This window comes from Bos taurus, chromosome 2 (assembly GCF_002263795.3).
Source record: "Bos taurus isolate L1 Dominette 01449 registration number 42190680 breed Hereford chromosome 2, ARS-UCD2.0, whole genome shotgun sequence".
NCBI classification, from domain to species: Eukaryota; Metazoa; Chordata; class Mammalia; order Artiodactyla; family Bovidae; genus Bos; species Bos taurus.
This window is the reverse complement of record NC_037329.1, coordinates 981,470-1,009,155: the sequence shown is the minus strand read 5'-3', so window position 1 is coordinate 1,009,155 and position 27,686 is coordinate 981,470. Positions and strand designations below refer to the sequence as shown.

Sequence of the window (27,686 nt, the reverse complement as noted above, 5' to 3'; positions counted from 1 at the left end):
ACAATACTGCAAAGCTACAGTAACTAGGACAGTGTGGTACTGGCACAAACACAGACAGATCGATGAAAGAGGACCAGAGTCCAGACATAAACCTACAGACTCAGGGTCAATCAACCTTCAACTAAAGAGGCAAGAATATACCATGAAAAAAGACATTCTCTTCAGCAAATTGTGCTTGGAAAGCTGGACAGCCTCACATAAATCAATCAAAGTAAAACACTCCCTCACATCATATACAAAAAATAAACTCAAAATGGCTTAAAGAGATTTCCCTGGTGGTCCAGTGGTTAAGACTGTGCTTTCAACACAGGCAGTGTGGGTTCAATCCCTGGTCAGAGAAATAGGATCCCACATGCTGTGTGGCATGACCAAAATTAAAAAAAAAAAAAAAAGCCTTAATATAAGGCATGACACCATAAAACTCCTGAAAGAGAACACAGACAAAACATTCTCTGATATAAATCGTAAAAATAGTTTCTTGGCTCAGGCTCCCAAGGTAAAAGAAATAAACAAACTGTACTGAATCCAACTTAAAAACTTTTGCACAGCAAAGGAAACCATCAACAAAACAAAAAGACAACCTATGGAATGGGAGAAAATATTTGCAAATGATACAACCAAAAAAAGACTGATATCCAAAATATACAGCTTATACAACTCAATATCAAAAACAACCTAATGAAAAAATGGGCAGAAAATCTAAATAGACAAGTCTCCAAAGAAGACATACAGATGGCTAACATGCACATGAAAAGATGCTCAACATCACTAATTATTAGAAAAATTCAAGTCAAAACCACAATGAAGTATGGCCTCAAACCAGTCAGAATGGTTATCATCAAAAAGTCTATAAACAATAAATGCTAGAAAGGATGTGGAGAAAAGAGAACTCTCCTACACTGTTGGTGGGAATGTAAATTGGTACAGCCATTATGGAAAACAGTATGGCAATTCCTTAAAGAACTAAAAATAGAGCTATCATATGATCCAGCAATCCTATTCTTAGTTATATACTGGGAAAGATGTAAACTCTAATCTGAAAAGATACATTCACCCCAACGTTCACAACAGCACTATTTACAATAGCCAAGACATGAAAGCAACCTAAGTATCCATCAACAGATGAACGGATAAAGATGTGCAGTGTATGGGAATACATGTGTTTGTGTCTGGAATATTACTCAGCCATTAAAAAGAATGAAATATTGCCATTTGCAGCAACACGTGGGCCTAGAGATTATCATACTAAGTGAAGTAAGTCAGATAGAGAAAGATAAACAATTATCTTATATATCACTTATATGTGGAATCTAAAAATAATACAAATGAATCTATAAACAAAACAGAAACAGACACACAGACATAGAAAACAAACTGATGGTTACCAAAGAGGAAAGGGAGGGGCAGATAAACAAGGAGTATGGGATTAACAGACAGACAGTACTATATATAAAACAGATAAACAACAAGAATTTACTGTGTAACAGAGAATAATACTCAGTATCTTGTAATAACCTTATGTACTTATAAGTATATATAATATCTTATTATGTAATATAATGTAAAATAATCTGAAAAATACAATATATATATAAAACTGAACCACTTTGCTGAATACTTGAAATTAATATAATATTATAAATCAACTACATTAGGATTTTTTAAAATATTAACAAAATCAAACTCATATATACAAAAAGATTGGTGGTGGCCATAGGCAAGGGGTGGAGGAAATGGGTGAAGGGGGTCAAAAGGTACAAAATTCCAGCCATAAAATAAATAAGTCCTAGGGACACACTGTATAGCATGGTGACTATAGGTGATAATACTATATTGTATATGAATGCTGCTAAGAGTAGATATTCGGAGAAGGCAATGGCAACCCACTCCAGTGTTCTTGCCTGGAGAATCCTAGGGACGGCGGAGCCTGGTGGGCTGCCGTCTATGGGGTCGCACAGAGTCGGATATGACTGAAGCGACTTAGCAGCAGCAGCAGCAGCAGCAGCAGCAGCAGCAGCAGCAGCAAGAGTAGGTCTTAAAGAGTCTTATCACAGGGGAAAATTGTTACCATGTGTGGTGATAAATGTTAACTAGATTTATTGTGGTGATCATTTCACAATGTATACATATATCAACTAATTACACAGTACAACTGAAACTAATGTTATACATCAATTTTATTTTGATGTTTTTTTAAAAAAGAATACTATGCACCCACTTAAAAAAAAAAATTTTTTTTGTGAATCACTGTTGTACACGTGTAACTAATATTGTACATCAACTATACTTCAATAAAAATGCAATTTAAAAATCAGTCATTCATCTGCATTTACCTCATTAAGGGAAGACTACCAGTTCACCAGGTGACATACATACGTACATGCATGCATGCTCAGGTGCTTCAGTCGAGTCTGCTGCTTGGTGACGCCACGGACTGCAGCCCGCCAGGCTCCTCTGTCCATGGGATCCTCCAGGCAAAAATGCTGGAGTGAGTTACCATGCCCTCCTCCAGGGAACCTTCCCAACTCAGGTATTGAACCCGCATTTCCTGTAATTCCTGCACTGCAGGCAGATTCTTTCCCTGCTGAGCCATCAGGGAAGCTCACACACATACATATATAAAATTAAAAATAACAACGACAACAACAAATTTAGGGTCTCTCCTGGTGGTCCAGTGGCTACAGACTCCACATTCCCAGTGCAGGAGGTCCAGGTTCAATCCGTGGTCGGAGAACTAAGAGCCCATGTGCCATGAGGTACAGTCAGAAACAAAACCCAAAAAACACCACGTGACGCAACCAAGCATTCCCATGCCACAGCCAAAGACCCTGCATGCCCCACAGAGACTGAAGACGCCACGGGCTGCAACTAAGACTTGGCACAGCCTAAATAAATAAATAAATATTTTTATATGCTGTTTATTTAAAAATGAAAAGTCATAAAGCCCACTTTCAAACACAGTGTATGAGGAGCCTCATGGATAGTTCCCTAGCAAAACAACCATAATTGGTAAATAAAGCAGTAAAAATAAAATAAAGTCTCTGGAAATTGTCCCAAGAGGATACAGCAAATGAAGAAACATTTTTTTCAAGAAAATCAACAAAATCTCAGTAAGAACAGTGAGTCTTTAGCACATGAGCCAAGACCCACTTCTCTCCCTGCTGCAGCTCAGCTGGACAGACGTGCCACTCCAGGCTGGTGTGACCAAAAGAGAGGGCTCCTTCCCCTCTCAGCTCTCAGTCACCAGAAGAGCAGGCCTCCAGCACTTCCAATCCCTTCCAACTTCAAGTTGAAGAGATTAAATATCTGGTTAATCCATCCAAGGGTTGGAGGCTCACTTCCTTCACTCAGTCCCTACTTTTAGGGTACAGACTCTACCCTAGGCATGGCAGGTCCTAATCATCCTGTCCCAAGCATGAAGATAAATGTAGGGTGAATATCCTATATCTGGAGAGGCAAGAAGAGAAGATCAGAGGCTACTACCCCCACCCACTAACTGTTCTCAACAAGTAAATCTGCCTGAATTTAATAGGATATGGTTGTAAAGCAATCTATGCACTGCAGCATTGTCAAAAGCAGTAGAGCAACTAGCCAGCAATTAGTAGATCTGGGTGTAGTACCCAATGAGGCAGACAACAAAGAAATCAGGGTAAGAGATGATCGAAGATTGCCAGTTGCCAGTTGGATGACCACTGTCATCCCAGGGTAAAGGTGCACATATCCAAGGCTATCCCCTCTGAGGAGTGACATCAGAGACTTCACATTGCAGGGGAATGATAAATGGATAAATATACTTTATCAAGGTACTCTAAGTCACTAAACAAATAAACAAACAATAGGTTGGAGGTGGGGGTAGGAGAATATGCATCTAGAGTTGCTACCACATATTACTTAATATCAACAAAAATATTGTATCGGTATCAACAAAAATATCATGAGGTAACAACAACAAAAACCATTTCAAAAATGGGGAAAAGATTGGAATAGATGTTTCTCCAGAGAAGATATACAAATAGCCAATAAGCACATATAGAGATGCTCAAAATCACTAATCTTTAGGGAAATGCAAATTGTAACAATGATGAGATACCACCTACACCCATTAGAAAGGCTACTATCAAAACAAACAAAAAAAATCCAGAAAAACAGCAAGTGTTGGTAAAGATACAGAGAAATTCAAAGAAACCCTTGCTGATTGCTGGTGAGAATGGAAAATGGTGTACTTGCTGTGGATAACAGAATGGCAGTTCCTCAGAAAGTTAAATATAGACTTAGCATATGATCCAGCAATCCCCCTTCTGGGTATATATCCATAAAAACTGAAAGCACAAATTTGAACAAGTATGTGCACACTTATGTTCTTAGTAGCATTATTCACAATAGCCAAAAAGCCATTAGAATCCACATGTCTATCAATGGATGAATAGATAAATTGATAAAATATAATGTATATATTCCCTTTTGTTATGCATGAAACAGCAAGCACTACAAAATCTACTGTATCAGTGCTTTAGTAGTATTTGTCTTTGTTGCACTAACTATAAATGTTCTGGAAAAGAACTATTGAAACGATGATTATTACCTGATTGGTAATAATAAAAAAAATAATTTTTAACTGAAAAAAATTATAAGATGCACCAAACAAACAAGAAAACATGCAGTATATTACAAATATCATTTAAAGGGGGGAATGCAAGCAACAAAATTGCCCATGAGAGTATCCAGATTTTAGATATAACAAAAACTTCAAACCAGTTATTTAAAATATGTTCAAATAACTAAAGGAAATCATGCTTAAAGAAGTAAAGATATGATGACAACTCATCATCAAATAGAGTATCAATAGACATAAATTGGGCTTCCCTGATGGTTCAGAGGTTAAAGCGTCTGCCTGCAATGCGGGAGACCTGGGTTCGATCCCTGGGTCGGGAAGACTCCCCTGGAGAAGGAAATGGCAACCCACTCCAGTATTCTTGCCCGGAGAATCCCATGGACGGAGGAGCCTGGTGGGCTACAGTCCATGGGGTCACAAAGAGTCGGACACGACTGAGACTTCACTTTCAGACATAAATTATTTTAAAAAAATGAAAAGCCAACTGTAAATTCTGGGGTTGAAAGGTAAAATGACTAGAATGAAAAAATCAATAGCAGATTTTAACCTCCTGGCAGAAGAAAGAATCAGTGAACTTGAAGACATATTGATAAAGATTATACATTCTGGAAAACATTAACAGAGAACAAAAACTAAAGAGAGAGAGGTACAAATAAAAATTAACAGCACCTCAGAGAAATGTGGGACATCATTAAGAATATCAATAGATATAATGTAATTATCAGAGGAAAAGAAAGTATCAGAAAAAATATTCAAGGAAAAATAGCTGAAACTTACCAAATGTGATTTTAAAAAAAAATCTACACATCCAGGAAGCTCAAAAAACTCCAATGAGACAAACACAAAGATATCCACACCCAGTCACATGATGGTAAAACGCTCAAAGACAAAATTGTGAAAGAAGCAAGAGAAAAACAACTGACAACAAGGGAATTCCAATAAGATTAACAACTGACTTCTCAGCAAAATAGTGGAGGCCAGAAAGCAGTGGAATAATACAGTCAAAGTTCTTAAAGGAGAAATCTTACATCCAGCAAAACTATCTTTCAAATATGAAGGCAAAACAAAAACATTCTCAGATAAGTAAAACTGAAGAGAATTGAGAACAAACAGAGCTTACAATAAACATTAAATGAAGTTCTTCAGGTGAAAGCAAGTAAATTCAGACGGTACTTTGAATACATACACATATACACACACACACTCCAGTAATGACAGAGGTAACTGAGTCATTATAAAAGTCAGTGGAAGTGAAAATATATTGTCCTTTCTCATCTTGCTGCTGCTGCTGCTGCTAAGTCGCTTCAGTCGTGTCCAACTCTGTGCGACCCCATAGACAGCAGCCCACTAGGCTCCCCCGTCCCTGGGGTTCTCCAGGCAAGAATACTGGAGTGAGTTGCCATTTCCTTCTCCAATGCATGAAAGTGAAAAGTGAAAGTGAAGTCGCTCAGTCGTGTCCGACTCTTAGCGACCCCATGGACAGCAGCCTACCAGGCTCCTCCGCCCATGGGATTTTCCAGGCAAGAGTACTGGAGTGGGGTGCCATTGCTTTCTCATCTTAGATGATTTGAAAAGGTACTGAATGTATATTATTGTATTGTCGGATCAATAACATACAGCATTAAACATTATATAGTATACATTATAAATACACACATATATAACATATAGTAATAAATTTGATAAGGGCAGCACAAAGGATATGTGTGTGAGCAAAGTTTTACCAAGCAAGAACATGATAACTTGATGGTAACTTGATCCACAGGAACAAATGAAGAAGATAAGAAATGGTAAATAAGAAAGTAACATAACAAGGACTTCTCTGTGGACCAGTGGCTAAGACTCCACATTTCCAATGCAGGAGGCCTGGGGTTGACCCCTGGTCTGGGGGCCTCCCTGGTGGCTCACACAGTAAAGAGTCTGCCTCTAGTGCAGGAGACCTGGGTTTGATCCCTGGGTTAGGAAGATCCCCTGGAGAAGGAAATGGCAACCCACTATGGTATTCTTGCCTGGAAAATCCCATGAATGGAGGAGCCTGGCAGGCTACAGTCCATGGGGTCAAAAAAGAGTCGGACACAACTGAGTGACTTCACTTTTTTTCAGTGCTACAATTAAGAGTTTGCATGCCACAGCTAAAATCCAGCATGCCACAAAGAAGACTGAAGATCCTAGGTGCTGCAACTAAGACCAAGCACAGCCAAATAATTTCTTTAAAAAGAAACATAACAGACACTATAAATCTGTATTTGACTTCATTTTCTAAGCCTCTTTGGGATATAAAATAATATAAAGTATACATTATCTTTATTATAAGCTACAACAATACATTGTTGGGTTTGTAACATAAAAAATGTAACATATATAACAATAATAAAGAAAGAAGTTACATGTATATGTATGGCTGACTCCCTTTGCTACTCACCTGAAACTATCACAATATTGTTAATTGGCTATACCTCACTACAAAAGGTTTCTGGTGTTTAAAAAAAAAAAATTACAAAAAAAAAAAAAAGCAGCAATGCAGCTGTATAGGAGTAATATTTCTATATCTACCTGGATTTAAATTAGTATAAGTCTGAAGTAGATTCCATTAGCTAAAATATAATGGTAAATCCTAGAGCAAATAACTAAAAAATATGGTGAAAAATCATTAGAGGAATTAAAAGGTTACACTAGAGAAATTCACATAATGCAAATAAAGCCATAAATGAGTAGAGAAACAAAATCTACAAGATGCATAGAAAAAGAGTAAATGGCATAAATCCAACTGTAAAAATTAAAACAGTAAATGCCAATTGATTTATAGTATTGTTCAAGTCTTCTACTTCTTTGCTGATCTTCAGCCTTGTTTTTCCATCCATTTGAATGTAGGATACTAACATCTCCAACTACTATTTTTTTTTTAAATTTTTATTTATTTGGTTGCATCAGGTCTTAGCTATGGTTGCCCCATGGCATGTGGGATCCTAGTTCCCCAACCAGGGATCAAACCAGCGTCCCCTCCATTGGAAGGCAGATTCTTCACCACTGGACCACCCGGGAAGTCCGATCCAGCCACCTCTTTTAATTGTCTCTCTCTCCCTTTATTCTGTCAGTTTTGCTGAAGCAAAACTGGGTGTTGTTGCCAAGTCCACATGTATTTAGAAATGTTGTATCTTCCTGAAGATTGAACCATTTCATCATTATAAAATGTCCTTCTTTGTCTCTAGTAACAATTTTTGTCTTAAAGTTTATTCTGTTTAATATAAGCATGGCCACTCCTGCTCTCTTGTGTGTATAAATAAATATTCTTGCTTATTATTTAAAATAGCTCTGAATATCATTCTAGATCTTGAAGATTGTTTTACAGCAAGTGAACACACTAATTTACTCAACAGCTTTTCAAAATTCTATATATGATATTCAGCAGATTTCAGGAACTTAGAAATCAAGGAATCAGTCACAACCTTTTCTGTTGGGGGTCTATGCTGAGGGCATGGGACCACTGCTACAGCAGCAGCTAGAATGTGGGCAATCCTCCTGCAGTTCAAGGATGCCAGTACAAGGGGACCCACTGAGACTCTCCTCTTTCACAGCTTTCACTATCGTACAACACTACTATAGAGCGTATGCTTTTGCTGGTTTCAAATGGATTCTCACTAAAATGGGGAAGGACCTGGGATACTAGGAATGGAGAAATAACAAGATTTTGGTCTCCCTTTAGTCAAAGGGTACAAGTCAGCTGCAAGTGTTTAGGGTCCCCCCACTCATACTCCCCAAGAGGAGATTGAATTTGCTGAAATGCAAAAGTATTGCAATCACCTGCACCTTTTAAGTCAATATTAGGTAAAATTTTTCTGCTTTAATAGGCATTAAGTTACACTTCTAACTATGTATCAAAGTGGTACTTCTCCACATGGGCCCCAAGGACCCCAGTTCAGCAGTACCCCCAGTGCTCATGGAAGAAAACCCACTGCTCTTTCTGCTCATCCACCTGTGCAGTAGCTGCCCCAGGTTCCATCCTCTTGCAGCCAGAAACTCTTAGGAGCCTGCCTTCCACGTTAGGCCTTGGCCCTGCTATAGACATTATTTTCTTATGTTCTAAAATGACAGTTTCTTCATAGTTTCACCTTCATCACTGTCCCTAAACATCTTAGTTACTTAGCTGACACCCTCAGGGGGCCCTTGTTCAAGCTTATGTTCATGCTCATCCTCTTCCAGGCTGATGTTTGGGACTCTTCAAGTTCTCTGGCCTCAGCAAGAACAAGGAGCTCAGAACTGTAGAACACTGATGATTTTCTGTTTGTTTATTTGACTGCACTCATGCCTCCTCCCCTCCACTCCTAAGTATGGGTTCCAAAGGCAGCAATATCTAAAGTCTAGAATTTTTTTCTCCCCTCATACTGGAAACCCTGGATGCTGAGAGTTCAATGGTTGTTTATAATAGCTGAACCATAAGACAAAGAACTGTTGTGCAAACACAAAAGAACCTTCTCAGGATGATAATACCAATTGGCAGTGATGTTGTCTATTGATAGTCTATTGTCTACTGATATTGATAGGATAATATCAATTGGCAGTGATGATGGACTATTGGCTTTTAAAACCTTCCATTTAGTTATAAACATGTGTCAGAAATGTCCTTAAAATATTACTTTCTAGCACAAAAATACAGACAGTCATCTAGTGTATGTACCTCCTGATCATACCACAGGAAAATTACTTCCATTCACGTGTGCTCCCAAGAGGAAGAACAGAAGTTGCTACAAACAGCAAAGCAGAAGTGGATCATTAAGTCCTTTACTAGCTAATTAATGCCTTAACTTAAAAGACGCTACATAGTTTTTACAGAGTTCTTTAAAAAAAAGAACTATCAAGAAAATTTCTTTCCTGACACCAACTAGCTAAATGAGAGCATTAACTAGACTCAATTTGGGTACTTGGTATTCACCAATGTATGAATGGAGTTAGTACCTGAAGTTCTTATTAGTACAGTTAGTACCTGTATGATTCTTATTAGATATGTAGAATCTACTTTCCTAAAGAAATAGCTAGGCAATTTTGAAAAAGAAGAAAAAACCTGTATGACTTATACTATCTGATTTTAAGATTATAAAACAACATAATCAAGACAGACTGACATAAGTATAGGCATAAACAATAAAAAGCTAAAGCTCTAATACTTTGGCCACCTGATGCAAAGAGCCAACTCATTGGAAGAGACACTGATGCTGGGAAAGATCAAAGGCAGGGGGAGAAGGCGACAACAGAGGACAAGATGGTTGGATAGCATCACAGACGCAATGGACATGAATTTGAGAAAACTCCGGGAATGATGAAGGACAGGGAAGCCTGGCATGCTGCAGTCCATGGGGTCGCAAAGAGTCGGGACACAGTTGAGGGACTGAGCATATAATAAAAACAGAATACAATTCAGAAATACACTCACACATGTACACTCAGATCATGGACTAAAGCAGCAGTATAATTCAGTCAACAAATGATGCAGAACCAAATGTCTACCAGGAGGGACAACACTGAACCTTGACTCATACCTTCACTTCAGTTCAGTTCAGTCGCTCAGTAGTGTCCAGCTCTGTGATCCCATGAACCGCAGCATGCCAGGCTTCCCTGTCCTCCACCAACTCCCGGAGCTTACTCAAACTCATGTCCATTGAGTTGATGATGCCATCCAACCATCTCATCCTCTGTCATTCCCTTCTCCTCTGCCTTCAATCTTTCCCAGCATCAAGGTCTTTTCCAGTGAGTCAGTTCTTCACATCAGGTGGCCAAAGTATTGCAGTTTCAGCTTCAGTATCAGTCCTTCCAATGAATATTTAGGACTGATTTCCTTTAGGATGGACTGGTTGGATCTCTTTGCAGTTCAAGGGACTCTCAAGAGTCTTCTCCAACACCAAAGTACAAAAGCATCAATTCTTAGGTGCTCAGCTTTCTTTATGGTCCAACTCTCTCACATCCACACGTTGACTACTGGAAAAGCCATAGATTTGACTAGACGGACCTCTGTTGGCAAAGTAATGTCTCTGCTTTTTAATATGCAGTCTAGGTTGGTCATAACTTTTCTTCCAAGGAGCAAGTGTCTTTTAATTTCATGGCTGCAGTCACATCTGCAGTGATTTTGGAGCCCCCCAAAATAAAGTCTCTCACTGTTTCCATTGTTTCTGCATCTATTTGTCATGAAGTGATGGGACCAGATGCCATGATCTTAGTTTTCTGAACGTTGAGTTTTAAGCCAACTTTTTCACTCTCCTCTTTCACTTTCATCAAGAGGCTCTTTAGTTCTTCTTCACTTCTTCACTTTCTGCCACAAATGTGGCATACCTTGACTCATACCTTAGTCGTATACAAAAATTAATTCAAGATGGCTTGCAAAAAGATCTTAATGATCCAGATAACCACAACGGTGTGCTCACTCACCTAGAGCCAGACATCCTGGAGTATGAAGTCAAGTGGATCTTAGGAAGCATCACTGCAAACAAAGCTAGAAGAGGTGACAGAATTCCAGCTGAGCTATTTTAAATCCTAAAAGATGATGGAACAACATACTGGTTCAAAATTGGGAAAGGAGTACGTCAAAGCTGTATATTGTCACCCTGCTTATTTAACTCATATGCAGAGTACATCATGTGAAATGCCAGGCTGGGTGAAGCACAAGCTCCAATCAAGACTGCCAAGAGAAATATCAATAACCTCAGATACGCAGATGACACCACCCTTATAGGAGAAAGTGAAGAGAAACTAAAGAGCCTCTTGAGGAAGGTTAAAGGGTGAAAAAGCGGGTTTAAAACTCAACATTCAAAAAACTAAGATCATGGCAACCGGTCCCATGACTTCATGGCAAATAGATGGGGAAACAATGGAAACAGTGACAGACTTTATTTTCTTGGGCTCCAAAATCTTGCTCCTTGGAAAAAAAACCTACAACAAACCTAGAGAGCATATTAAAAAGCAGGGACTTTGCCAACAAAGCTCTGTCTAGTCAAAGCTATGGTTTTTCCAGTAGTTACGTATGGATATGAGAGTTGGACCATCAAGAGGGCTGAGCTCCAAAGAACTGGTGCTTTTGAACTGTGGTGTAGGAGAAGACTCTTGAAAGTCCCTTGGACCACAAGGAGATCAAACCAGTTAATCCTAAAGGAAATCACTCCTGAATATACATTGGAAGGATTGATGCTGAAGCTGAAGCTCCAATACTTTGGCCACCTGATATGAAGAGCCAACTCACTGTAAAAGACCCTGATGCTGGGACAGATTTAAGGCAGGAGGAGAAGGGGACGACAGAGGATGAGATGGTTGGATGGCATCACCAACTCAAGGGACCTGAGTTTGAGCAAACTCTGGGAGATGGTGAAGGACAGGGAAGTTTGGCATGCTGAAGTCCACGGGGTTGCAAAGAGTTGGACACTACTGAGAGACTGAACGACAACAACAACATTCATGCAACCACTGGATATTTTTTCAAAGGATATTTAACAGCATGGGGATGAGCACAACAACGGGACGTAACCTGGCACACAGTTTTCAAGGTACATGATGAAGAGATATACCATATCTGACTGGGGGTATTTATTTCATTTTTCTCTATACCCTATGTATTATATATATTTGGTACACAGGATTTATTCATTAAAATTCAATGTTGAAATATAAGTATTGAATGTGACTAAGAGAAATACACCTAACTGTAACAGTAGTTACCTCAAAGTGAAGAGATGAATACTTTTTATTTTCCTATTCATATGTACTTCCCAGATTTTAAAAAATGGCCACATTTCTATAATCAGGAAGAAGATGCTCTTTTAAAAATATGACAATGCCCAGAGTTCTCTGGAACGATATGATTGTTTAGCAGAGCTCTGATTGGGCATGGACCAGCGAAGTAAACCCTCTGCCTGCCCACCCTCCCTGGCTGATGCAGGCAATATCCAAAAGAATCAGTTTACAGTCACAGATTTGGAAACATTAGGGAATGGCACAGATACATAGGGAATGTGGGATTGAGCATATTCTCCTTGAAAACTGTTTTTTCCTAGTTGCTCATCTTTAAAATTTTTCTAAAAAGGGCTATTTACTCATTGAGGACTTAAAGTATTGGAAATATAAATTACATTATATTTATACTGTATCAATAAACATTTTTGAAGAAAAAATACACTCTGTCCAACAGAAGTTCAATAAGATCAAGTGGTATTTCATGCAGGAATGTGTATTAGTGATCTAGTCCCATGTTTGTCATAATGAAAAAGATTAGAAATTATTTACCTTAATGTTTTAGGGTATTAATTATATATACTTATTTATAATAAACCAGTATCATATTATGAACTTTTTTCAAATAAATTATGAAACTCATTGGAAAAGTCCTACTTGTAGGTGAATTTATGTGTTAATATCTTCCCCTTCACTTTTCCTACAGGCAGCAGGAGAGAAAGACCACCTTCAAAGTCAGCCTGAGCTGGGTTCAGATCATGGTACCACCAGTCCTGTATCGAGTGCGAGCCTCAACTTCTCTCCTACAACACACCTCCTGGGATCCATGTCCCTATACTGTCCCCTCACACTCTGAACTTGGGCTGGCTCTGAGTATACCACTAGAATGTGGCAGTGGTAGTATTTTAAGACTTCCAAAACAGGTCACAAAGATCGTTCAGCAATCACTTTAGTCTTTGGAAGATTCGGCCTCGATGAAGCTATGCAGCACATAAGGGGTATGACTTCCCTGAGACCACTATGGTGTGAGAAAGCCCAAGGCAGCCACGTGTGAAGAGACTGCAATAGTGACAGAGGTAGGGAGGAAGGGGGAGAGAGAAATAGAGAGGGGGCTCAGGACTCCCCCTAGCTGTTTCAGCTGTCCCGAACAAGCAAGTGAAGAAATCATCTCAGGTGGCTCCAGCCCCAGCCACCGTCTGACTGCAACCCACTGGAAGACCCCAAGGAAGCAGGGCCTATCTGAGTCCAGACAGAGGCATGAGGCTGGGACATCATGAGTCTTGTATAAGTAGCAGCCTTCTTTACCTTCTCTTCTTCTGGAAATACTACCAAGTAAACCAGATATGTACAGGCTATGGAGACACTTGATGCTCTTAACAACTGCACTGTTCTCCCCGTGTTCCTCATCAATGGTCTCCCCTTGGAGCTGGACAGGGATCAGGGTTAGAGGTTTTCAGATCCGGCAGTAACTCTGGTTTCTGTTGCTTAGCAAAGGCCACAGATAAATGAGGTCAGCTCTGAATAATTTGAAGAAAGCTTACAAATAAAATATAAGGTTCAGTTTTACCCTCTTTACTACACGGATACTCATGGCCAGTTAGATGTTATATTGAGTGCCCACCATATGGCTCCCCGTTGACAGGACATGTCCCCTGCCTTGAACAGCCACGATCCAGGGGGCACACAGATAAGTGAACAAGCCATTAGACCACAGGTTTCAGGAGCAGAAAAGGGTTGAGGACAGACACAAAGAAGACATACAGCAGGAGGAGCCAACTCCATCTGTTAGGGTATGGAGGACTCACAGAAGCTGAGAAACTAATCGCAGGCCCAGAGGGCGGCGGGGGTGAAGACAACATGTGTCCATCTCATCCCTGGCTGTGGGGGTACATGCACCTAGGTGTGTGTCTGGGAATGACAAGAGAGGCAAGGAAAAAAGTGTACTTTCGAAAGCCAGAGAGCACGTGCCCTTCAAGTCAGTACAGGAGGCTTGAGACTAGCAGGCGGGATACTTGGATCCCAGTTTTCACTCTCATGGGACAACTCACTCACCTTCTGAGCATCTAACAGTTTAACTACACACTTAGGCTGTACTCTTCTCAGGAAAAGAGACTATGAAATCTGAAGAGGATTTTTTTATTGTGGAAAAATACATATAAAAGTCACCATTTTAACCATTTTTAGGTGTACAGTTCCATGGCATTAAGTACATTCACTCTGTTGTACAAGCACCATCATCCATCTCCAGAACTATCCCATCTTACAAAGCAGAAACTCTGGGTAAAAGAGAATATTTAACAACAACAAAAAAGAAACTCTGTGCCCATTAAACATTAATTTTCCACGCCTCCTTCTTACAGCCCCTGTGATACCATTCTACTTTCTGTCTCTATAATTTGACTACTCTAGATACCTCATATGGGTAGAATCATGTAAGGTTTGTCCTTCTGTGACTGATTTATTTCACTTAGCATAATGTCTCAAGGCTCATCTATTATGCAGCATGTGTAAGGATTTCCTTCCTTTTTAAGACTAAACAATATTCCTTTTAAATGTATATACCACAATTCGTTTATCTATTTATCCATCAATGGATATTTGGGTTGTTTCCACACTTTCTCTATTGTGAATAATGCTCCTATGGACAAGGGTGTGCGGATATCTATCCAAGTCCCTGCTTTTATTTCTTCTGGATATATATACTCAGAAATGGAACTGCTGGCTTATATGGTAATTCTACATTTATTTTTTGAAGAACCTCCATATTGATTTGCACAGCAGGTGTACCATTTTATATTCTCAAGAACAGTGCACAAGGGTTCCAATTTCTCAACATCCTCACCAATGCTTATTACCTCCTACTTCTTTTTAAAACAACAACCATCCTAACAGGCATTAGGAGGTATCTCCTGGTTTTGGGCTCCAAAATCACTGCAGATGGTGACTGCAGCCATGAAACTCAAAGACACCTACTCCTTGGAAGGAAAGTTATGACCAACCTAGATAACATATTCAAAAGCAGAGATATTACTTTGCCAACAAAGGTCTGTCTAGTCAAGGCTATGGTTTTTCCAGTGGTCATGTATGCATGTGAGAGTTGGACTGTGAAGAAAGCTGAGCACTGAAGAATTGATGCTTTTGAACTGTGGTGTTGGAGAAGACTCTTGAGAGTCCCTTGGACTGCAAGGAGATCCAACCAGTCCATCCTAAAGAAGATCAGTCCTGGGTGTTCATTGGAAGGACTGATGCTGAAGCTGAAACTCCAATACTTTGGTCACCTCATGCGAAGAGTTGACTCATTGGAAAAGACCCTGATGCTGGGAGGGATTGGGGGCAGGAGGAGAAGGGGACGACAGAGGATGAGATGGTTGGATGGTATCACCGACTCGACGGGAGTTGGTGATGGACAGGGAGGCCTGGCGTGCTGCGATTCATGGGGTCGCAAAGAGTCGGACACGACTGAGTGACTGAACTGAACTGATCTGGTTTTGATGAAAGGGAATTTTTTAAAAGTTCATGGTTCTTCCAGGCCTAGGACATTCTAATAGAGTTATTCATCTGTGTAGATCTCCAAAGCCTCCAGCAAATCCATACATATGACTTTCCTGAGGCTGTCTCTACAGTGTCTGTCTGAGGGTAGGACATCATTCCCCTAGCTAAGAGGCTCCATCCTAGCCTATCTACCAGCACAGGAATTCTAATATTGCAACTGGCTTTCAACAAACATCTTTACACTCGATGATTACCTTGTTTCTCTTTTAAAAGCTCTGCTTCAAGTGGGTTCTAACACTAAACATATTATCAATGTCCTGTAGCCCCAGGTGCTCCCGGACCTCTTCCCATCTTCAGAGTCCTTCAAAGCCACCCCAGAAGCGAGGCAGTTCACCTTAAGCCTGTGTTGTTGATGGTGCTCCTAGCCTACCCATTTTCATTCCACGCATGGTATTCTATTCAAGGTCCTTTCAAGAGTGAGTGAAAGCTAGTAACAGAGGAAGCTGTACCCCAACCTCTCCCAGCCAATAGAAGGGCTGTAACCAGAACGGTGGCTCTCCTGAAGCTGAGACTCAAAAGAAATGCTGGTGCATGGCAATGCAATAAAGTTGAAACTTTCAGTGAGAAAGAAATGCTGGGGCATGGCAATGCAATAAAGTTGAAACTTTCAGTGAGACAGCTTTTTGCAGTTAGAAACCATTCCTTAACACAAGAACTTGACTCCCCAGTTTTCAGCCACCTCCTCTGTCCTCCCATCTCCTCCATTTCAGTCATTTCATAATGGCCAACTATGCTGCTTGTCAGAAAAGGCAGAAAAAGGATTCAGGAGGAGTCGATTTTGAAACTACGTGTCCTGGGTACCTACAACAGTGTCTGACATATAATAAGACTTTCATGAACATCTGCTGAACAAATAAAAACTAATTTATCAAAACAAGACTATATGTCCATACTCTACCATTATGAGGAACCCAGCTAGCTTGAATTAGTAATGGTGGATAGTAACTGGGGAAGAATGAAATTAGCAAATATTACATTTTCACTCATTAATTTAAGGACATAGTGTGCAAGCATAAAAAAAAACATCAATAATTTTTTTTCAGGTTTCTGTGGGGTTTTTTCTTATTCACTAACTCCCTTGAACACATAAGCTGAGCTGAAACAACACATTTAGTTTTACTCAATAATCATTGTTTTCTGTTAAGTCTATATTCAGGTTTCCTTAGATTTTACCTAATGTCATATGGTCACGTGTCCTCAGGCTACTCCTGGCTCTGACAGTCTCTCAGACTTTACAACCTTGACAGGAGGGCTGCAGATATTTTGCGGGCTATTTCTGAATTCAGCTTTGTGTGGTGTTTTTCCCACGGTTAGACTGGGTTCGGGAGATCATGTACCCATCCTATCAAGGGCATATATGTTGTTTATTTTTGAATTACAGCAAATACTTCACCCTAAAGCCCCTCAAACTGACAGGTGCTCTCTGAAAAGTGTGCAGCTGCCAGATGGCTAATTCCTACCTTAGGGTTTACAGCCACATCCAAGGGAAACTACATTAGATTTCATTTAGATCTTATGTATAGACTGCAATTGGAGAGGGAAATGGCACCCCACCCCAACTCTTGCCTGGAAGATCGCATGGACGGAGGAGCCTGGTGGGCTGCAGTCCATGGGATCGCTAAGAGTTGGACATGACTGAGCGACTTCACTTTCACTTTTCACTTTCATGCATTGGAGAAGGAAATGGCAAGCCATTCCAGTGTTCTTGTCTGGAGAATCCCAGGGACGGGGGAGCCTGGTGGGCTGCCGTCTATGGGGTCACACAGAGTCGGATACGACTGAAGCGACTTAGCAGCATAGACTGCAATGTTTTCCCTTTGAAGCTGAATTCTTTAACAAATATCTATGATTTCATATTTTCTCTTGAGGTTGTAGGTCCCTTTATCTCTTTCCTCAATTCACTCATGGCTGAACATCCAGGGCACTCAAGAGAGTTTCACTTGCATTCTAGAATTAGAACTATTAAATGAGTTAACTTATTCTTAAACCCATGACCTGGTGGCTTCCTCCTTCCCAGAAAGCTCCTAACACTATTCTTGTAGAACACAATGAACAACCACAAGACCTTCTCAGTCCTTCTGGACAGGTTCATTAGCAGTTTAAAGCATGCTACATCTTGCCTTCAGTAAACAGTCTCAACCTCTCTTAGCACACAGGAACACTGGCAAAAAACTCGGCCACATCTCCCACTTTCCATACTGATAAGCAGTGTCCACCTCAAGCAATATTCAGTCGGCCCATTCTTGATTATTTTAATCTGTCTTTCGTGTTCTTCACACTGAAAATCATTTGTAGTCAAATCAGTTCAGTTCAGTTGCTCAGTCATGTCCAACTCTGCGACCCCATGAATCACAGCAAGCCAGGCCTCCCTGTCCATCACCAACTCCCGGAGTTCACTCAAACTCACGTCCATTGAGTCAGGGATGCCATCCAGCCATCTCATCCTCTGACGTCCCCTTCTCCTCCTGCCCCCAATCCCTCCCAGCATCAGGGTCTTTTCCCATGAGTCAACTCTTTGCATGAGGTGGCCAAAGTATGGAGTTTCAGCTTCAGCATCAGTCCTTCCAATGAACACCCAGGACTGATCTTCTTTAGGATGGACTGGTTGGATCTCCTTGCAGTCCAAGGGACTCTCAAGAGTCTTCTCCAACACCACAGTTCAAAAGCATCAATTCTTCAGTGCTCAGCCTTCTTCACAGTCCAACTCTCACATCCATACATTGTAGTCAAATAGGTCAAATCTAAACCAAAGACGGTTCAAGCCGAGGACCTCAGGAACAGAAGACGCAGAAAAGCACAGACCCCGAGGACAAGCGCCTTCTTGGCCCACAAGTCCCACCCTGGCCTGCCTAGCGCACATTTTTTCTTCTGCACTGATATGGCCCCTGCGGGGAGAGAGGTCAGCGGACCCTGCCCTCCAAGTGCACCCCAGGCCCGAGTCAAAGCAAAGGTGGGAGGCCTGTCGCACCTCCCGGTCCGGCAGTGGACTCTGACCATTCCAGGAATACTGTAGACAAGAAGCTTTCCCTAAGCAGCCGGCGAATGCAGGTGACAGGGACACTGGGAGACAACCAGAGGGCAGGTCGGCGGGCTGCAGGGCTGCAAAGGGATTGGGTCTGCGAGGTAGGAAAGAAGTCTGCTGGAAAAATCTTATAAAACTGAAGACGGCCTTGGCAGCCGCTGGGAAGAAAGAGAAAACAGTGGCGGCGACACCACTACCATCGCTCAGGGCGGGCGGCTGATTTCCCCGGCAGCTATGCTTGCAGAGACGCTCCTGGCGCGCGGGGCAGCGTCTGTGCTAGCGCTTTGGGTGGGCTCAGGGGTCTCTCGCCCGCGCAGCTCGCCCTTCGGAGGTGCCCCGCTCGGTCTGACGACCCGAACACTCCCCTACTTGAGGCAGCTCCTCTCCCAACACCCGGCGGCTGCTCCCCCCACACCCCCCGCCCCCACCCCGAGCAGGGCCGCTGCCCGCCCTACCTCGCCGCTTGGCGCGCACGATGCCCTTCTTCTGAAGCACGAACGTGGACCCGTTCACCAGGCTCGACACTACGGCCACGCCCAGACCGAGCGACACGGCGGCGGGGCTCGGGCTGCGCGCCCCCTCCCCGGCCGCCGCCGCTGCAGCAGCCGCAGTCCCCATTCCGCCCGTGCCCGCCCTCTGCGCCTGCGCGCTCGCCAGCCCGGCCAGAAGGCGGAGGCCGGCTCCTCGGCAGAGCAACTGGGCTGTGGGGCGGGGGGACCTTGGGCGGCACGGAGGCAGGGTGGAGTCTGGGCTCCTCGTGGAGGTCAGGCGGAGGGTGGATCCCGAGTTCTGGGAGGAGGGTGAGCGCCGAGAGGAAGCGAATGAGGGTTCGGAGCGCCTTAAGAGGCCGCGATGGTGAGGGATGGAGCGATACGGTAGGTGGGTGGGTGTAGAGGCAGAGTTTCCAGATTTGGCAACTGCATATACAGGATCCCCAGTTAAGTTTGCATCTCAGATAAACACATAATTTTTAGTGGTTGTCCCATGCAATATTCGGGACTGATAAAGCGCCAAGAAGACGCAGTCCTAACTGGGATCATGGACTCCCACAAAGCTGGTCCGGGATCAGCAGGGAGCCGCCCCTGGGGCCTGAAGCCAAGCCAGCTATGGAAACTCAAATGGGACCACTAAGTGAAGTCATCTGCCTCCGCACTGGAGCAGTGAGCTTGTGATCATACTGTCTATCCCAATTTATTTTTGATAAAACATACCAAATTTCAGAAAACACGGAACAGTATTTTAAAATTACTCAAGCGCACTCAGTTCAGTTCAGTCGTTCAGTCGTGTCCGACTCTTTGCGACCCCATGAATCGCAGCACGCCAGGCCTCCCTGGCCATCACCAACTCCCGGAGTTCACTCAGACTCACGTCCATCGAGTCAGTGATGCCATCCAGCCATCTCATCCTCTGGCGTCCCCTTCTCCTGCCCCCAATCCCTCCCAGCATCAGAGTCTTTTCCAGTGAGTCAACTCTTCGCATGAGGTGGCCAAAGTATTGGAGTTTCAGCTTTAGCATCATTCCTTCCAAAGAAATCCCAGGGCTGATCTTCAGAATGGACTGGTTGGATCTCCTTGCAGTCCAAGGGACTCTCAAGAGTCTTCTCCAACACCACAGTTCAAAAGCATCAATTCTTCGGTGCTCAGCCTTCTTCACAGTCCAACTCTCACATCCATACATGACCACAGGAAAAACCATAGCCTTGACTAGATGGACCTTAGTTGGCAAAGTAATGTCTCTGCTTTTCAATATGCTATCTAGGTTGGTCATAACTTTCCTTCCAAAGAGTAAGCGTCTTTTAATTTCATGGCTGCAGTCACCATCTGCTGTGATTTTGGAGCCCCCAAAAATAAAGTGTGACACTGTTTCCACTGTTTCCCCATCTATTTCCTATGAAGTGATGGGACCGGAAGCCATGATCTTCGTTTTCTGAATGTTGAGCTTTAAGCCAACTTTTTCACTCTCCACTTTCACTTTCATCAAGAGGCTTTTGAGTTCCTCTTCACTTTCTGCCATAAGGGTGGTGTCATCTGCATATCTGAGGTGATTGATATTTCTCCTAGCAATCTTGATTCCAGCTTGTGCTTCATCTAGCCTAGCGTTTCTCATGATGTACTCTGCATATAAGTTAAGTAAGCAGGGTGACAATATACAAGCCCTGATGTACTCCTTTTCCTATTTGGAACCAGTCTGTTGTTCCATGTCCAGTTCTAACTGTTGCTTCCTGACCTGCATACAGATTTCTCAAGAGGCAGGTCAGGTGGTCTGGTGTTCTCATCTCTTTCAGAATTTTCCACAGTTTATAGTGATCCACGCAGTCAAAGGTTTTGGCATAGTGAATAAAGCAGAAATAGATGTTTTTCTGGAACTCTCTTGCTTTTTCGATGATCCAGCGGATGTTGGCAATTTGATCTCTGGTTCCTCTGCCTTTTCTAAAACCAGCTTGAACATCAGGAAGTTCATGGTTCACATATTGGTGAAGCCTGGCTTGGAGAATTTTGAGCATTACTTTACTAGCATGTGAGATGAGTACAATTGTGTGGTAGTTTGAGCATTCTTTGGCATTGCCTTTCTTTGGGATTGGAATGAAAACTGACCTTTTCCAGTCCCGTGGCCACTATCCCAGCCTAATAGTTATTATTTAAAATGTTTTCCTACCTTAAGTACAATTTAATTGCCATATGCAAAATAGCCTTTTTATTTAATATGCCATAATCAGTTTTAACGTTTCTGGACAATGATTGTTTTAATGATAGTATAGTGTTGGTGGTTTAGTCGCTAAGTCATGTCCGAGTCTTGCAACCCTATGGACTGGGAACCTACCAGGCTCCTCTGTCCATGGGATTCTCCAGGCAGGAATGCTGGAGTGGGTTGCCATTTCCTTCTTAGCATTAAAGTTCTCGTACAGAAATACAGAAATGATAGTATAATCTCCCTTAAAGTTAATTACCATAATCTGTGTAACTGTTTGGCTGTTGGTTGTTAGTGTTGAGTCCTGCCCCAGGCCATAGGTACAAGGACTTGTACCAAGGCCACAGAAGCAGAGCCCAGAATCAACCTCACCCAAGAAACTAACTGAACCCCTTTATAACGTTTGGCAAAAGCCCCTGATCATCACTAACTCCAAACTCCTAACTCCAAGTTAGGCAAAGATGCCCACTCCAGTAAACACCCTATGGCACCTCAACCAATCACCTAATGCCAACCTTCCAGCAGGAATTTTGTTTTGTCTTGAAGCTATAAAGATTGGCTACTAAGCCACAAAAATACTGACTCTCCCTGGTTTGTCAGGAGTTTGGCCTGCTGCACTTACGGCACCTTCATTATCTCTGCTTCTTGCTCCTAATAAACTCATTCCCTTCTGAAATACTCTGTCTGGAAATTCTTTTCCAACCTGAGCTCAGACTGCTTCAACAGTAAAGTTGCTACTAGTTTGTTTGTTTTTCTATTATAAGTGACCATTTTCCTAAGTTTTAAAAATACTGAAGAGTATCAATCTATACCTATATACATCACTGTTTGTGAAGGAATATAAAAATCAAATACTATTTCTGTATGAAAACTTTTATGCTGAATGAATTTAGTCTTCTGCTTTTTCTTTCTTGTTGTGGTAATGTATGCGTAACATAAAACTTACCATTTTAACCATTTTTAAATATACAATTCAGTGGCACTAATTACATTGACAATGTTGAGCAACCCTTATTACTATTTCCAAAAGTTTTCCATTATTATAAACAGAAACTGTAACCATAAAGCTTATCCCATTTCCCTCCCCCTAGTCCCTGCTAACCAGCTAACTTTCTGCCTCTGTGAATTGGCCTATTTTATAAATTTCATATAAGTGGAATTGAACTATATTTGTCCTTCTGTTACTGGCTTGTGTCTCTCAGTATAACATTTTTGAGATTCATGCATGTTTTAGCATTTATCCATGCATGTGTTGTAACATTTTGTTTACTTAGTCATCGTTTGATGGACAATTCGGTTGTTTCCACCTTTTGGCTGTTGTGAATGTCGTTATAGTGATCATTTTCATGAAAGTATCTATTGGAGTCTCTGACTTAAATTCTTTGGGGTATACACCTAAGAGTGGAATTGCTGAGTCATGTGGTAAGTTCTATATTTAGCTTTTTGAAGAACCACCAAACTTTTCCACAGCCACTATACCATTTTATGTCCCCACCAGTAACACATGAGGGTTCCAATTTCTCCAAATTATCACCAATACTTCTTATTTTCCCATAGTCTTTTTCCCATAGCCATTCTAGTAGGTATGAAGTGGTTGCTTATTCTTTTTAAATATACTACTGAACATCATTCAGTAATGAAATCATTCTGAAAGAGATGGGAATACCAGACCACCTGACTTGCCTCTTGAGAAACCTATATGCAGATCAGGAAGCACCAGTTAGAACTGGACATGGAACAACAGACTGGTTCCAAATAGGAAAAGGAGTACATCAAGGCTGTACATTGTCACCCTGCTTATTTAACTTCTATGCAGAGTACATCATGAGAAACGCTGGGCTGGAAGAAACACAAGCTGGAATCAAGATTGCTGGGAGAAATATCAATCACCTCAGATACGCAGATGACACCACCCTTATGGCAGAAAGTGAAGAGGAACTCAAAAGCCTCTTGATGAAAGTGAAAGAGGAGAGTGAAAAAGTTGGCTTAAAGCTCAACATTCAGAAAACAAAAATCATGGCATCTGGTCCCATCACTTCATAGGAAATATATAGGGAAACAGTGGAAACAGTGTCACACTTTATTTTGGGGGGCTCCAAAATCATGGCAGATGGTGACTGCAGCCATGAAATTAAAAGACACTTACTCCTTGGAAGAAAAGTTATGACCAACCTAGATAGCATATTGAAAAGCAGAAACATTACTTTGCCAACTAAGGTCCATCTAGTCAAGGCTATGGTTTTCCCTGTGGTCATGTATGGATGTGAGAGTTGGACTGTGAAGAAGGCTGAGCACCGAAGAATTGATGCTTTTGAACTGTGGTGTTGGAGAAGACTCTTGAGAGTCCCTTGGACTGCAAGGAGATCCAACCAGTCCATTCTGAAGGAGATCAGCCCTGGGATTTCTTTGGAAGGAATGATGCTAAAGCTGAAACTCCAATACTTTGGCCACCTCATGCGAAGAGTTGACTCACTGGAAAAGACTCTGATGCTGGGAGGGATTGGGGGCAGGAGGAGAAGGGGACGCCAGAGGATGAGATGGCTGGATGGCATCACTGACTCGATGGATGTGAGTTTGAGTGAACTCCGGGAGTTGGTGATGGACAGGGAGGCCTGGTGTGCTGCGATTCATGGGGTCGCAAAGGGTCGGACATGACTAAGCAACTGAACTGAACTGAACATCAATGATGTTTTTTGAAAACATAAACAACATCTTGTATCTTAAATCTCAGCAGAAGCAAGTGGACACAGCAGCAACAGCATTACCATAATCATAATGTTTTACCTTTCTAATAATGCTACTTTTACATTTCTTTTAAGAAAAAGACTAAAGCGCTTTTGGAAAAAGAGGCATGCTAAGTTTAAAAAAAAACTCAATAAATTTAGAGAATATAACATCATCTCAATTTCATCTTGCTAAAGTAACTTATTACCATTGAGAACTCCACTCCAGACAGTTTTCCAGGATATGGATATATAGGTAGACATTTTATCCAATGGGAAGGCACATGTACATAACTTGGATTTGACATTTAGAAAACTGAAAAGAAACTAAAGTAACTACCCAAGATGAGATAAACACTAATATGCCATAAGAGATATTAGTTCCTTAAAGATACCACTAAAATTTAAATGAAAAGCAGTAAGAGATGGTAGTTATTATGTTTTTCTTAACTCCACATTTCAAACTTAGTGTCAATGAGAAGTGAGGAAATCAGCTTACTTTCTGACTCCTTGAAATGTTTTATATGTTGAGACATACAACACTTGGAGACTATTCTTTATTCATACCTATTTAAGATAGGTGAATTGTGAATTGTGAATTAAATATATGTGAATTGAGGTGCTCCTACTTTGGGTGCATAGATATTTACAATTGTTATGTGTTTCTCTTGGATTGATCCCTTGATCATTATGTAGTGTCCTTCCTTATCTCTTGTAATCTTCTTTATGTTAAGGTCTATTTTGTCTATTGGAGAAGGAAATGGCAACCCACTCCAGTATCCTTGCCTGGAGAATCCCATGAACGGAGGAGCCTGGTAGGCTACAGTCCACAGGGTCGCAAAGAGTCGGACACGACTGAGCATCTTCACTTGTCTGTTAGGAGGATTGCTACTCCAGCTTTCCTTTGCTTCCTGTTTGCGTGGAATATGTTTTTCCATTCTCTCACTTTTGGTCTATATGTGTCTTTAGGTGTGATGTGGGTTTGTTGTAGACAGTGTATATATGGGTCTTGTTTTTGTATCCAATCAGCCAGTCTGTGTCTTTTGGTTGGAGCATTTAATCCATTTACATTTAAAGTAATTATTGATATATGTTACTATTGCCATCTTCTAATTGTTTGGGGTTGATTTCGTACATCTTTTTCCTTCTATTGTATTTCCTGACTGTATAAGTCCATTTAACATTTGTTGTAAAGCTGGTTGGGTGGTACTGAATTGTCTTACCTTTTGCTCGTCTGAAAAGCTCTTTATTTCTCCATCAATTTTTAGTGGAATCCTTGCTGGGTACAGTAATCTTGGTTGTAGATTTTTCCCTTTCAGTACTTTAAATATATCCTGCCATTCCCTTCTGGCCTGCAGAGTTTCTGCTGAAAGATCAGCTGTAAAGCATATGGGGTTTCCCTTGTATGGTACTTGTTGCTTCTCCCTGGCTGCTTTTAATATTCTTTCTTTGTGTTTGGTCTTTGTTAGTTTGATTAGTATGTGTCTTGGTGTGTTTCTCCTTGGATTTATCCTGTATGGGATTCTTTGTGCCTCTTGGACTTTATTGACTATTTCCTTTTCCGTGTTGGGGAAATTTTCAACTATAATCTCTTCAAAAATTTTCTCATACCATTTCTTTTTCTCTTCTTCTTCTGGGCTCCTATAATTCGAATGTTGGGGCATTTGATATGATCCCAGAGGTCTCTTAAATATATGTGAAAGTGAGTCATTGTTCATATCATCCTTTTACCAAGGTTTCCCATTCATCTTTGATCCACTGGAAATTTTTCAATGACTTTATATTAAAAATAAACAACTATGGGTTCTACAGTCTTTGAGCTTTTTTATTTACAGAGAGTTTGCTTGAACTACAAAATGGACATGTCTTATATTTCCAGGCTATACTTTATTTTCCTAAAACTTTGCAGGTATTGTCCCATTGACTTCTGACATTTAATGTTATTTTAAGTCTGAGTCCAAAGTCAGGGGAAATTGAACCCAAATATGGTATAAATAATGTTGAGGAATGGTTGTTAATTTTCTTGGGTACAATAATAAAATTGTGACTATACTAATATCTTGACTATTACAGACAACTATGAAAGTATTTACAGATGAAATAATTACACTGCAGATTTGATTTTTTTTTAATTTCACAAGGAAAATAAAAAAGAGTGTGTGAGCCTGTATGGAAATGGATTTGTCAAGCAAACAGCACCTGTAACCACCCTCAGGGAAAAGTCCTACTGCATGGAGAATAGCAAATAGCATAGGAATGCCTGCCAGCAAGACTAGCAGTCCCAGGATATCTACTCTCTTCATGGTTTGTAGATGTCAGAGTTGCCAGGAGAGACACGGCTCATGGATGGAAACTGGATGGAACCCTTTACTCACATGCAAAAGAGGCAGAGCAAGGTCAGCTTCAATAGTGGGCATTGGTCCCTCGTGGTCAGGGATGCAAATAAAAAATGCAAATGAGAAGTCAGGAAAGATTGAAAAAGCTGTTGTCTTCCTTCATCATAAAGTATTTCAAGTGTATATAAAAGTACTGAGAATAACACTTTTTAAAATCTATGAATTCATTCTTCCAAATCTGTCTAATCCTGGTTTTTTGCTATTTGCGTCAAATGTTTTAAGGAAATAGGTAGTAGGAGAGACTCTTTATTTCACCTCTCTTCTGCTTAGTGCCTCCAGAATTATTTATTCTTGAAGCACAATAGCTCAATCAGGGTATATTACAGTATTGCTCAATCTATATCATTCTTCCTAGCGCATATCCTTCCTAGTATATCCTTTCTTTTGTAGATTGTTTTTCCTTCTTTCAGGCAATTCTTTACCACTGTGGGTTTTTTTTTTAATATATTTTTAAAATTTATTTGGGCATATAGGATCTTTTAGTTGCAGCCTGCAGGATCCATTTCCCTGACCAGGAATCAAACCCATGTTCCCTGCATTGACAGGTGGATTCCTAACTACTGGATCACCAGTAAAGTCCCTACCACTGTTTTTTAAATATCCTCAAACTGTCCTTCTTCTTAGGTTCTATCAGGTAAATTCTCTTTTAAAGACTCCAGTTCTCTTTGTGTTGAATAATATTTTATCTGTATTTTCTTAATTATCTCCATATATATCATTGGAAGAGACCCTGATGCTGAGAAAGACTGAAGGCAGAAGAGGGCGACAGAAATTGGATGGTATCTCCAATTCAATGGACATGAACTTGGGCAAACTCCAGGAGATGGTAAGGGACAGGGAAGCCTGGTGTGCTGCTGACTTTGGAATCTCGAAGAGTCGGACACAACTTGGTGGCTGAACAACAACTAATAGGATAAAACTGCTAATAGGATAATGGTGGTGTTCTATTTCCTTAGCTCTGAAATTTTCTTTTTCATTTTATC

The 27,686-nt window shown here is 41.1% G+C and overlaps 1 protein-coding gene across 1 annotated transcript in view; it reads right to left on the bottom strand.

Moving 5' to 3' along the window:
* The window catches only part of NIPA1 (NIPA magnesium transporter 1), a 50,123-nt gene extending 30,566 nt beyond the window's left edge, over window positions 1–19,557 (bottom strand). Inside the window, exon 1 of the mRNA XM_002685192.7 lies at window positions 19,352–19,557. Coding sequence (XP_002685238.3) covers window positions 19,352–19,514 — 163 coding nt within the window. The 5' untranslated portion in view covers window positions 19,515–19,557. The remainder of the gene's footprint in view (window positions 1–19,351) is intronic.
* Between the last annotated feature and the right edge of the window lie 8,129 nt (window positions 19,558–27,686).